Here is a 13,029-nt window from a genome sequence, read left to right as displayed (position 1 = left end):
CCCCATCTTCCTTCCGAGGAGTGGCTGGTGGGTTTGAACCACCAGCCTTCTGGTTAGCAGTCAAGTGCCTTAGGCACTATGCTACCAGAGCCCCTACTAGTTACTCATAAATGAGGAGCAACTAATTTATTCTTTTATTACATTTACTCACCCAATCAAGCTTTCTAGAGCTGGTTGTAGGGAAGGAAGTTCAGTGGAGCAGGAAGTTGCCTTTAGGTGTCTTTCAAGATGCCTTCAAGGACCTTATGGTCAGACTTCGGCTGTTCTCTGGAGAGAGTTACCCATGGCCCTATTACAAATGTTTCTGCTTCCATGAACAGGGAACTGAGAGAAACAGACTACCTTAAATTGCTGCATTTTTCTTATTGCTGAATCAATTGCATCTGCCACTTTCTCCCCCTAGAGCCAACTGTTGCAGTCTTCACATTTTTAATTTATCATTTCCCTTTTCTGCCCTGCTCAACTGGAGTTACATGTGAGGCTGAAAGGAGAGTTAAGGCCAGAGAGATCTAGGTGGGGTTAGAGCCAGCCATCATTAATCAGCTCCATGGTAACATAACCAAAACAAAACACTAAACTCACTGCATAACCAAAACAAAACACTAAACTCACCAACTCATAGCGACCCCCTTTGGGTTTCTGAGGCAGTAAATCCTTACAGAAGTAGATTGCCCAGTCTTCCTTTCATGGAGCAGTTGGTGGTTTGAACCACAAACTTTCTGGTTAGCAGTCAAATGCCTTAGGCACTGTGCCACCAGAGCTCCTGGTAACATAAAGATGGGGGCAATTAATAAGAAAAGCTTTGAAACAGGCAGTGTGAATGGAAATGCTTTGTGTTGTGCCTCTCAGATGTATATGACTTAAAGGGATTTTTTCTAATGATTTATCAGAAGCAACTAGCTTCATGAAACAAGCTTCATGAGGGCAAGGTTGTCTTAGAACATTCTTACTATAACTAAAACCTAGTAGGGGCTCAATGTACATTTTATTATTGAATGAATTATAAATAGATTATAAGTTTAGTTTTCACTTTTATGGGGCTATAAGTTATAAGCACGAAAGATTTACTGCTAATATTCATGAATAAAGAAATACCAAAGGTAAAGTTTAATGAAAGTCTGCAGAAGAAAGATTCAGTAGCAAAGTATTAGTATATTTCACTGAATTTTAACTTCTCTGAAAGTGGGATGTATTTTACAATCAATGGCATTTTATAATTGCATCGGCAGGGGATTGAAGTTATTTAGCTAGAAAGGATTTGTGTTCGTTTCTGCCAAACACTTGGGGACTTTACTGACTGAAGATCAGTAAATTCTCCATATGAGGTATTTTGGACCACTCTGGTAAGTGTGAATTCAGTCTGTAAATTTGTATGAATACTGGCTTGTGGTTCATATTCTCAGGAGAGATTTTTAGGTTTTTGGTTTTTATCTGCTCTCTCATTACTCAGTTTCAGTATTGAGAGGTGAACATTTTCTTAGCATCCTTTCTGTTGGGTGGATTTATTTCTCATTTATCTTTGCATTAGGGGCATCGCTCTTCAGTGCTCCCACGTTACGCAGGGATCTCTTGTAAGACTCTCCATCTTGAGCACTTTGTTTTCTCATAAAATAATGGTCTGTCTTATAATTGATGACATCTTGGATTCAGTGAAAGACAGTAAATACAATTTTTAAATTCACAGAGGCTCAGATCAGATTTCTTAAGGCCAAACTCCGTGTTATACAGGAGGAACTGGATAATGTTGTATGTGAAAGCAATAAAAAGGTAAAGTTTTAAAACCTCTCAAAAGAAATGCTCTCACGTTCAAAGATATTTTAGAAATAATTTCATTTACAATATTTAAAACAGCTTTATTGAGATACAGCAATTGTTTTGAATTCAAAAATTGTATGTAAATATTGAACTTTATTCTGAGATGTTGAATTTCATAGAGCTAAAGAATTTTAGTACTTATTAGTAATTAGCATCCTCTGTATTAAACTTTTGAAAATGAAAATGGAGTGTAATTTGTTTTTCTTCATGAAATAGGTATAAATATATATCATCAAATATCATATGAAGCTCTTTTTCTCAGCTTATGTTTTGATATCAGATCTTGTATGTTTTCACATAAACTAATCTATACCTTCATAACTATAGGAGGATGAGATTCAGGATTTAAAGTCCCAGGTAAAAAATTTTGAAGAAGATTGTATGAGACAACAGCGTACAATTAATATGCAACAGTCTCAAATAGAAAAATATAAAACCCTTGCAGAAGAAGCAAACAAAAAATGTGATGGACTACAGCAACAGTTGTCTTCAGTAGAAAGGGTAATAATTTTTTTTCCCCTAACTTAATGTGAAACATATTAAAACTCTGAAAATTTGTATAGACACCACATTTGGGTTTGTTTAGTTACTTTAGTAATGTTTACTGAAAACTCCCAATCTGATTTGCTCTTTTTACTTTCTTACAAGTGTTTCAAAGGCAGCAGTTTCAAATTTTGATGAATTTCAATGTTATTTTTTGTGGTTTGTGCTTTTTTCATCCTATTCAAGAAATCTTTGTCCACTCCAACATCACGAGAATTTTCTCCTATGTTTTCATCTGGAATTGTTACAGTTTTAGCCTTCATGTTTAAGTCTGTGATATATTTTAAAATAATTTTGTGTATGCCTTTAGAAAAGGGTTATAGTTCATTTCTTCCATATAGATATCCAGTGCTATTTGTTGAAAACCATTCTTTCCCCTATCTAGTTACCATGACCCTTTCATAGAAAAGTAATTCACTATATATGTATGGGACTGTTTCTGGACTTTATTTTGTAACATTGATCTATATGACCATTGATACATATTTGTGTTACAAGTTTTCAGTGAAACCATATGGACCTGGACTTTTCTTTTTAGAAGGATTTTAACTACCAATTCAATTTATTTAATAGATACAAATCTATTCTGATTTTTGATTACTTTTTGAATCAGTTTTGGTATATTGTGCTTTTTGAAATATTTGTGCATATTATCTAAGTTTTTAAATTTGTTGGCATAAATTTATCCATATTATTCCTTTATTATGTTTTTGATGATGCCTCTTTAATTCATGATAACTGATAAATTTGTGTTTTCTCTTACGTAGTCTAGCTAAAGGCTTATCAATTTAATTGAACTTTTCATTGAATCAGTATTTGGCTTCATTGATTTTTTCTCTATTGTTTGTGTTCTGTTTCATTGATTTCTGCCCATTCTTCCTTCATTCTTATCTAGCTTTAAATTACTCTTATTTTTTAGGATTTTTAAGGTAAAAACTTAAATAATGGATGTTTTACTTCTTTTCTAATATAACAATCTAAAGCTACAAATTTCCTCTATGCATTGTTTTATCTGTAATATCTCACAAATTTTGATGTTGCTTCATTTTCATTAGTTCAAAATATTTTCTAATTTTCCTCCTGATTTCTTTTTTAACCCATAAGTTATTTATAAGTGTACTGTTTGAATTTCTAAATAATAGGGAAGTTTTCATGTTATTGATGTCCAGTTTAATTCTGCTGTAGTAAGAAAATCTACTCTTCAGGATTTCATTCTTTCTAAATTTGTTCTAACTAGTTTTATGGACCAGAATATGGCCTATTTTGCTGAATGCTTCATGTGCACTTGAAAAGAATTTGTATTTTGCTGTGTTGAGTGTTCTATAATACTAAGTCAAATTTGTTGATAGTGCTGTTCCGGTGTTCTATGTCCTTAACTGATTTTCTGTCTACTTGCTCTGTCAATTATTGAGAGAAGGTTGTTGAATTATCTGACTAGACTTGTGTATTTTTGTTTGTTTGTCCTTCCAGTTATTTCAAGTATCTTTTTGTAAACTTTAAAAAATAATATTTTGGTGACTTTTTTAAAAAATATTTTTATTGTGATTTCAGTGAAACTTTCCAGAGCAATTTGGTGTTCCGTTCAATTGCTCATTCATGTTTTGTTTCATGATATTGACTGCAGTCCCCACAGTGTAACAGCACTCTTCCCACTTCCTCCCTATATTTCTATTTCCCTTGGTCCATTTGTCTTTCCTATCCATTCTGACCTTCTGAGCTTTATCCCTGGGCAAATGCTGTCCTTTTCATCTCTGATGGTTGGTTGTTCTAAGGAGTGCTACCTCCTTGGTGTTATTTTTCACCCCAAAGACTTGACTATTGTTTGGCTGAAAGTTGAGCCACAGGGGGTGAGGTCAGTTGCAGGCTTGGAGGGTGACTAAGAGCTATGGTCTCAGGAGGTCTACCAGTCTTTATCAGATGAGTAAGCCTGGTCTTTTTATTATTATTATCTTGAGTTTCGTTCTACATTTTTCTCCCACTGTACCCAGGATCTCCTATTGTGATCCCTTTCTGGGATGGTTGGCAGTGGTAGCCAGGCACTATTTAGTTCTTCTAGCCTTAGGGTCATGGATGCTGAGGTTCACATGGTCCACTAGTCCCTTGGACAAATTGTTTCCTTCTTTGCTCCAGATGAGCAGAGACCAGTAGTTGTACCTTAGATGGCCTATCACAAGCTTTTAAGACCCTAGTCACTACTCACCAAAGTAGGATGTAGAACATTGTCTTTGTGGACTATGTTATGCCAATTAACCTTCATATCCCCTACAGCTATGGTCCTGTGCTCCCAGGCCCAGTGACTCATTCCCTCAGGATATTTGGTTATGGGTAAGAATTTTCATAACTTCGTCTCCTGTTAGCTCTACTATATACATGGATATTTTTACAGCATATATAATATGTATGTAGAAACATCATCTGCCAAACCTATATATGGTCGTGGATATAGTCCCATTTATCTATGCATACCTGGTCATCTTGCCTGTCTACCTATGTATCCACTTGTAGATTAATGTTTGTTATTACTGATAATGCAGGATTGTGTATATAATAGTATTTATCTTTGTTGTCTGTAATTCTTGTGTACCTCTCTGTGTCTTCCTTTTCCTTAGTGACACTGTGCTGGTCACCCACTTTTTGTGTATTGCCTTTCCCTTCACCCAAATTAACATGTGTCTTTTACCTAGTTAGTAATTTTCCCTCTCACTAGGGGTTGCTGTGAGTTGGATCTGACTCTACAGCAGTGAGTTTGGTTTTTGGTTTGGTTTGTATGCTCGCTTTCAGGTTTTGGGGATATATACCTAGGAGTGAAATTGCTGTCTTCATTGTTGTTCCTGTTTGGAATCCTTTCTCCCTAGATCTTCACAAGAACTGTTCTCTCAGTTCATGTAGAAGTCTTCCCCTGACCACTTTATCTTTAACAGTTATGCCCCTCCACACACTGTTTGTCCCCTTGTCCTTTAATATTTTTCTTCATAGCCCTTATAATTATCAGATACTACATATATGTTGCATGTGTATGTATATTAGTCCCTCGGTGGTGCAAACTCTTTGTGCTTCTCTACTAACCTAAAGGTTGGTAGATCAAACCTACCTAGTGGTACATGGAAGAAAGGCCTGGCAGTCTGCTTCCTTAAAGATTACAGCCCAGAAAACTGTATGGAATAGTTCTACTTTGTCACACAGGGGTCGCCATGACTTGGAATTGACTCAACAGCAATGGGTGTGTGTATCTGTGTATGTGTGTGTGTATTTATGTGTGTATATATGTATTTGTTTATCACCTGTCACATCCTCTAGATTACAAGCTTCATGTGTGCCCATAATGTTGAATAGTTCCTGCCACATAATAAGGGCTCAGTAAATGAGTTGAAGAAATGAATGTATAAAACCTATTGTTGTTAATTGATGTTGAGTCGATTCCAACTCATGGAGATTCATGCAGAGTAGAACTGCCCCATAAGGATATCAAGGCTGTGATCCTTCGGAAGCAGATCTTCTAGGACTGTCCTCTGAGGTGCCTCTGGGTAGGTTTCAACCACCAACCTTTGGCTAATAATCGAGGTGTAACTGTCTGAGCCACCCAGGGACTCCATGAAACCTATCAGGTGCAGATATTATTATTCTCAATATCAGAGGTGAAAATAGCCTATCACAGCTTGCAGATTTTCTGACTTCCAGTCTCTTGCTTTTTGTACCATAGCCATTTGTTTCTGGAACCCTGTCTAATCATTTATTTATCCTCATCTGATTTATTCCTTATCTCTATTACTATGGCAGTGCTTAGGATGTTTACTATATTTTGTGTGTGTATGTGTGTGCTGTGGCTACTGATGCATGCACCTTTTCTTTTCTGCTAGATTGCAGGCACCTTGAAGCTAGGGAGCTTACCTTATTCATCTTCATATTCCCTCTCCTCTTCTTGGTCCTATTTCTGATGCCCTTTAGGAATGAATGTCTTAATAATTATCAGAAAATAGTACATTATTTCCTCTTGAATCGCACAATATTTGAGTTTTAAAGTTAAGTTTTATTTTCTTTCATCTATCCAGCTGTTTCTTTTAAAACTAATATAAAATTAAGAGCTTGAGATTTTTTATAAAATTTTTGTCTAGCAGCATGTAAACTGCTTAATTTTTTAGGAGCAATAGACTTTGTCAGGATGCAAGCTTTAATAAAAATATTGGTGTCTTATCTGTACATTTTAAAGGTGCTTGAAAACAATTGTTTTCAAGTTTTCTCATAAGGATTTCTCTTTCTTTAGTGGATTTATTCATATAGAAAAACTTTATTTCCTACTTTACTGTTCTTCTGGCTATCCTTTTATTTTCCCTTTTCCCAAGAGGGGCATATTGATTCAGGGGCATCATGTGGAAAGGATGATTTTTCACTGTTCTGTGAAGTAGGTCACAAAGTCAACAGAAGGAAAGAGAGGAGCAAAGAAGATTCATTTCCATATTCCTATGAAAGGAGGCAGAAATGAAGCAGCAAGGATTGTGGACTTTGTAACTAATGAGAATCTTTGCCTTTTTGATGGGAACAGAGAGATAAATCAGGCTTGCTCTTAGTGTAGCTACCACCCACAAAGCTGTGAAGAGGGCTGGTGATAGCAGATGGTATCCATACACAGTTTGATTTGTTTAGAAACCTACATAAAGAGCAGCATGTGTTTTGTTGTGTTTTGCTTTGTTTTTCCCCTTAATTACTCAGAGCCAGGGAGATCAGTTTTCAAATAGAACGTAGTGATAATGCTAGGAGAAAAAAAAAAGTTATCAAAAAAACAATACAAGCAACTCTTTTCTTAATTGTATCATTGCAGTTCCACAATATTTATTGAATATCTGCTTAAATAAGGCCCTGTAGTAGGCATTGTAGGGAATGCAAAGAATTGGTTAAGTACCACAGAATAACTTCAGTTAAATAAACATGTCATTAATGCCTCTTAGATGCCACTAAAGTGCTGAGAATACAGAAATTAAGGCAGTTCCTGTCCTTGAGGAGCTTACACTAGTGTATTAGAATTGAAGTAAATTCATGGTTTTAATAACACACAGAAGGTACTATGACATACGTGTATCAAGGTACTATAAAAACTCTGAGGGAAAGGTACCTAATCTAGTCAGGTGTAGGGAGGTGGGGATAGCAAGTGTTAGATGGAGAAGGCTTCCTAGAGAAGCTGAAGCCCTAATGTACAGCCCTAGTTGAGTCTTAAAGGATGAGTAGGTGCTGTTGGTGTTGTTGTTAGTTGGCTCCAACTCATGGTGAGCCTATGCTCGCCAGGTAAAAATGAGGATCGGGGAGGATTAGTACAAAAGGAAGAGGAAGAACAAAGGCTCAGAGGCAGGAAATGCTGTGAGTTTGGGTGAGAGATCCAAGTACTGCTGATACTGTTAAAGGTGAACATCTGTGGCTGGAGATGAGGCTGACTGACAGGTGGCAGATTGTGGTGGAATTCTGGAGTTCAGCTTTGGAGCTTAGGTAAGGCTTGTGTTTCTCCAAATGTGGCCTACAGAATCTACAACAGTATCTCCTAGCATATTAATAAAAATGTAGGTTTAAACCCATTCCAAGCTCAGTATCTTCAGGCCAAGAGCTGATTGTGGAATAGACCATAAACTGCTCATATGCAGGTTCAAGTTGAGGCTGTAAACAATTAAAACCATTCCACAAGAGCCGAAATATGACCTTGATTATATCCCTCCTATATTTGGAGACCATCTAAAGAATAGAATTGATGCATTGAACACCGGTGACTGAAAACCAGAGGAATTGTAGGATGATATCAAGAACATCATCCATGAAGAAAGCAAAAGGTCATTAAAAAGACAGGAAAGGAAAAGACCAAAACGGATGTCAGAAGAGACTCTGAAACTTGCCTTTGAATGGAGAGTAACTAAAGCAAATGGAAGAAATGACAAGATAAAAGAGCTGAACAGAAGATTTCAAAGAGCAGCTTGAGAAGACAGTCAATTGTTATAGTGGAACGTTCATTGACCTGGAGTTAGAATACCAAAAGGGAAGAACACGCTTAGCATTTTGCAAGCTGAAAAATCTGAAGAGGAAAGTTAAGCCTCAGGTGGCAATATTGAAAGATTCTATGGGCAGTATAATGAATGATGCAGGCAATATATCGAACAAACATCAAAAGAAGATGGAAGGAATACACAGAGTCACTGTACCAAAAAGAATTGGTCAGTGTTCATCCATTTCAGGAGGGGCATATGATCAAGAACCAGTGGTACTGAAGGAAGAAGTTGAAGTTGCACTGAAGGAATTGGAGAAAAACAAGGCTCCAGTAATTGAAGGAATACCCATTGAGACGTTTCAACAAATGGATGCCCCACTGGAGGCACTCACTTGGTTATGCCAAGAGATTTGGAAGACAGCTACCTGGCCAACTGACTGACTGGAAGAGATCCATATTTGTACCCATTCTAAACAAAAGTGATCCCACAGAATGTGGAAATTATCAAACAATATCATTAATATCACATGCAAATAACATCTTACTGAAGATAATTCAAAAACGGTTCCAGCAGTATGTTGACAGATAACTTACAGAAATACAAGCTGGATTCAGAAGGGGACATGGAGTTAGGGATATCATTGCTGGTGTCAGATGGATCTTGGCTGAAAGCAAAAAATACCACAAAGATGTTTATTTGTGCATTATTGACTATGCAAAAACATTTAATTGTGTGGATCTTAATGAATTATGGATAAAATTGAGAAGAATGGGAATTCTAGAGCACCTAATTGTCCTCATGAGGAACCTGTACATAGACCAGGAGGCTGTTGTTCAAACAGAACAAGGGGATACTACATGGCTTAAAATTGGGAAGGGAGTGTGTCAGGGTTGTATCCTTTCACCATACTCATTCCATCTGTATGCTGAACAGATAATCTGAGAAGCTGGACTGTATGAACAAGAGAGTGGCATCAGGACTGGAGGAAGACTTATTAACAACCTGCGATACACAGACGACATAACTTTGCTGAAAGTGAGGATGACTTGAAGCACTTACTGATAAAGATTGAAGACCACAGTCTGCAGTTTGGATTATACCTCAATGTAAAGAAAACAAAAATCCTCACAAGTGGATCAATAAGCAGCATAACGATCAATGGAGAACAGATTGAAGTTGTCAAAGATTTCATATTACTTGGTTCTACAGTTAACACCAACAGAAGCAGCAGTTAAGACATCAGACAAAGTATTGCATTGGGCAAATATGCTGCAAAAGACCTCTTCCAAGTGCTGAAGAGCAAAGATGTCTCCTTGAAGACTAAGCCTAACCCAAGCCCAAGTAGTATTTTCAATCATCTCATATGCATGTGAGAGCTGGACAGTGAATAAGGAAGAATAAAGAAGAGTTGATGCTTTTGAGTTGTGGTGTTGGCAAAGGACACTGAAAGTGCCATGGACTGCTAAAAGAACTAACAAATCTGTCCTTGAAGAAGTGCAGCTGGAATGCTCCTTGGAAGTGAGAATGGCCAGACTTCGTCTCACCTACTTTGGTCATGTTGTCAAGAAGGGACCGTTCTCTGGAGAAGGATATCATGCTTGGTAAAGTGGAGGGTAAAAAAAAAGGGAAGGCCCTCAACAAGGTGGATTGACACAGTGGCTGCAACGATGGGCTCAGGTATAGCAAGGATTGTGAGGCTGGAACAGGACCAGGCATTGTTTCATTCTGTTGTACATAAGGTTGCTATGAGTCAGAGATGACTCAATGGCATCTCACAACAACAACGACAACAACAGGGCATTAAAAATCATGCATAAGATCTATTACTTCTGCTCAGCATTGGGATTTTCTACAAGGCTACAGAATGCTCTTTAGTTAATTAAAATTTTCTTAAATAATATCTATTAGCAAGTCTAGGAGCTCTGGTAGCATAGTGCCTAAGGCACTTGACTGCTAACCAGAAGGCTGGCAGTTCAAACCCACTAGGCACTCCTGGGAAGGAAGGCTGGGCAATCTACTTCCATAGAGATACTGCCTGGGAAACCCAAGGAGGGGTCGCTATGAGTCTCAGCCGATTCGATGGCACATAACAACAACAACAACATTATCAAAAATAGGCTCATGAGGCAGCTTATTCATGTCTGCAAAAAGGGTGTGGCGGCAGTGTCCTCTGACCTCTTCTGACTTCACGAGAAGGGAGGAGGATCAAGATCAACATCAATAGCCCAATGCTGATTCCTGTGAGGCAGAGAGCAGACAAGCTGCCATTCAAACATTTTCTCAATTCTGACACCAACCATCTCTTCTATGGTATACTCTGCTTCTCTGCTGGGTTCGATAATTCATTGCACTGGCTACATAGAATTCACAGACAGTGCTCATGATTATAGGGTTTCTTACTGCAACAGGTTACAATTCTGGTTTAGGAATACTCAGGATACAATTCTTTGATCAGGACAGCACTTTTTCACCATGCCTGTAGGTACGCCTCTCTTTAGCCCTCAGCCTCTTGGCCTGGCCTCTGCTCTGCTCAGCCAAGTGTTACAAAACTCTTTTAGCTTTGCCCATAGGTGCACCCAAGTCCACCAGCAAGCCTCCTGCCCAAAGGCACTCAGCTTTCTCGCTCCATGGGCCAGCAAGCCCATTGCTTTGTCTTGTGCAGGTCTCTTGCCTGTTTTTCTCTACTGCCTCTCCTTGGCACCTCAGTGCAGGGATCTTGGGTCAAAAGGATGTGCTCCACTGCTGGCTTTTCTTTCTTGATGGTAGTCAGATCCCCTCTTTCTGCCTCTGGAATGGCTCATTTTAAGCCTAGTGAGGTGGCAAAACCGACCAATCCCTATGTTACAATTCTATACACCTTATTTCCATGGTATCAACCCCGCAAAGGTGCCATATACTTATTAGCAAGCTATCTAATCCCTTTGGTGGGCCATAAGCACCTCACATTTGCATAATTCTACCCGGTCATCTGGTGTGAGCCACAAAGACCATGGCTAGAAGAGCCATACTGACCCAGTGTCTTACATTGCTGTTTGGGGGAGGTTCCCAAAGAACTACAATTATAGACAGTTGCTTATAAAATAAATATTAAGAATATGTGTACTGCATCTTCCACCAGCTACTCCTGGGAAGGAAGGTTGAGCAATCTACTTCGGTAGTGATACCGCCTCAGAAACCCGACACTATGAGTCGGATCTGACTCAACGGCAGTGATTTTGTTTTTTTTGGTACTGCATCTTGGGTGTGTGAGAGGAGGGAGGAAATTCCAAATAAAAAGCAGTTTGAAAGCCTAGTTGAAATGACTACACTTTTGAGAATATACCTTACTACTACCAATTTGAGGTAGGCACTTGAGATCTCTAGCACTTAATCTACTTCTAGCCTTTATATATAGATGTGATATGCTTAGTTTCTGATGTAAGAGATTTGGGAGAAACAAGGAATATGGAAATGGAAAATGTTACAAAATAATAAAAAGGGAACTTAATGATTTAAGTGTCCTATATTGTTTTTACTATACAGGAATTAGAAAATAAAAGAAGACTACAAAAACAGGCTGCCACTAGTCAAAGTGCCACAGAAGTTCGTTTGAACAGAGCCCTAGAAGAAGCAGAAAAGTATAAATTGGAGTTAAGTAAATTAAAGCAAAATAACAAGGTATGGAATAATTGAATAATTTGAAAGTGATCATCTTTGATAATGCCCTCTTTTAAGCAAGAGTCAAAAATAATAGTTTTTTAATTATCTTTTTTTTTCTTTACTTTCATTGTGGTGAAAACTTATACAAGAAGATATTTGCCAACATAACAACTTCCACATTTATAGCTCAGGGACATTGATGATATTTTTCATGTTGTGCCATCATTATTGCTATCCTTTTCCAAAATTCCACCACCATCAGCATAATTTCAATGTCTCACAAACAAATGCTTTTCCTTTCTCCCTCCCTCCTACCCCTGATAGCCACTAATAATCTAATAATCTTTGGTTTATATACATATATGTGTGTGTGTGTGCGTGTGTATAAATATATATATACATATATGTATGTATATTTAGGAGCTGTGGTAGCGTAGTGCCTAAGGCACTTGACTGCTGGTAACCAGAAGGCTGGCGGTTCAAACCCACCAGCCACTCCTCAGAAGGAAGATGGGGCAATCTATTTCCGTAGTGATACTGCCTCAGAAACCCAAGGAGGGGTCGCTATGAGTCGGGGCCGACTTGATGGCACATATCAACAACAACAACATATGTATATTTATATATAATTTTTTCCCCCAACCTATCTAGGAGTTTTCCCTCCCCTCCCTGGTAACCAACAAAGAAAGTTTCCTTCCATGTATAAGCCTTTCCTTGACTTTTTACAATAGGGGACTAATAAAATATTTATTCTTCTGTGACTGACTTATTTTACTCAGCAAAATTATAATTCTTGATGTCATAGTGAATGTTTCTCTTTTTAGAGAAAATGTGTTATCATTATATATATCTTAAACAAGCTAAGATATGTTCTTTGGTTAATTGCCATAACTGGGTGATAGCACAGCTCTTTGGAGGTTTCATTCATTTCTTCATTGAATAAATCTTTATTGGGTGCCTATACTACATGCCGGGAGCTCTGGTAGCATAGTGGCTAAGGCACTTGACTGCTAACCAGAAGGCTGGCGGTTCAAACCCACCAGCCACTCCTCGGAAGGAAGGTTGGGCA

At 38.0% G+C, this 13,029-nt stretch overlaps 1 protein-coding gene across 1 annotated transcript in view; it reads left to right on the top strand.

Moving 5' to 3' along the window:
- Window positions 1-13,029, top strand: part of TEX9 (testis expressed 9) — a 66,889-nt gene that overhangs the window by 30,517 nt on the left and 23,343 nt on the right. The window contains exons 8-10 of the mRNA XM_007935135.2: window positions 1,685-1,767; window positions 2,143-2,316; window positions 11,844-11,978. Of these exons, the coding sequence (XP_007933326.1) occupies window positions 1,685-1,767; window positions 2,143-2,316; window positions 11,844-11,978 (392 nt within the window). The remainder of the gene's footprint in view (window positions 1-1,684; window positions 1,768-2,142; window positions 2,317-11,843; window positions 11,979-13,029) is intronic.

The sequence above is a fragment of the Orycteropus afer genome, unplaced genomic scaffold (assembly GCF_000298275.1).
Source record: "Orycteropus afer afer isolate SDZICR_OR568_19922 unplaced genomic scaffold, OryAfe1.0 scaffold00026, whole genome shotgun sequence".
NCBI classification, from domain to species: Eukaryota; Metazoa; Chordata; class Mammalia; order Tubulidentata; family Orycteropodidae; genus Orycteropus; species Orycteropus afer.
Note: the sequence above shows the minus strand (reverse complement) of the source record. Positions and strands in the feature narration are given on the sequence as shown.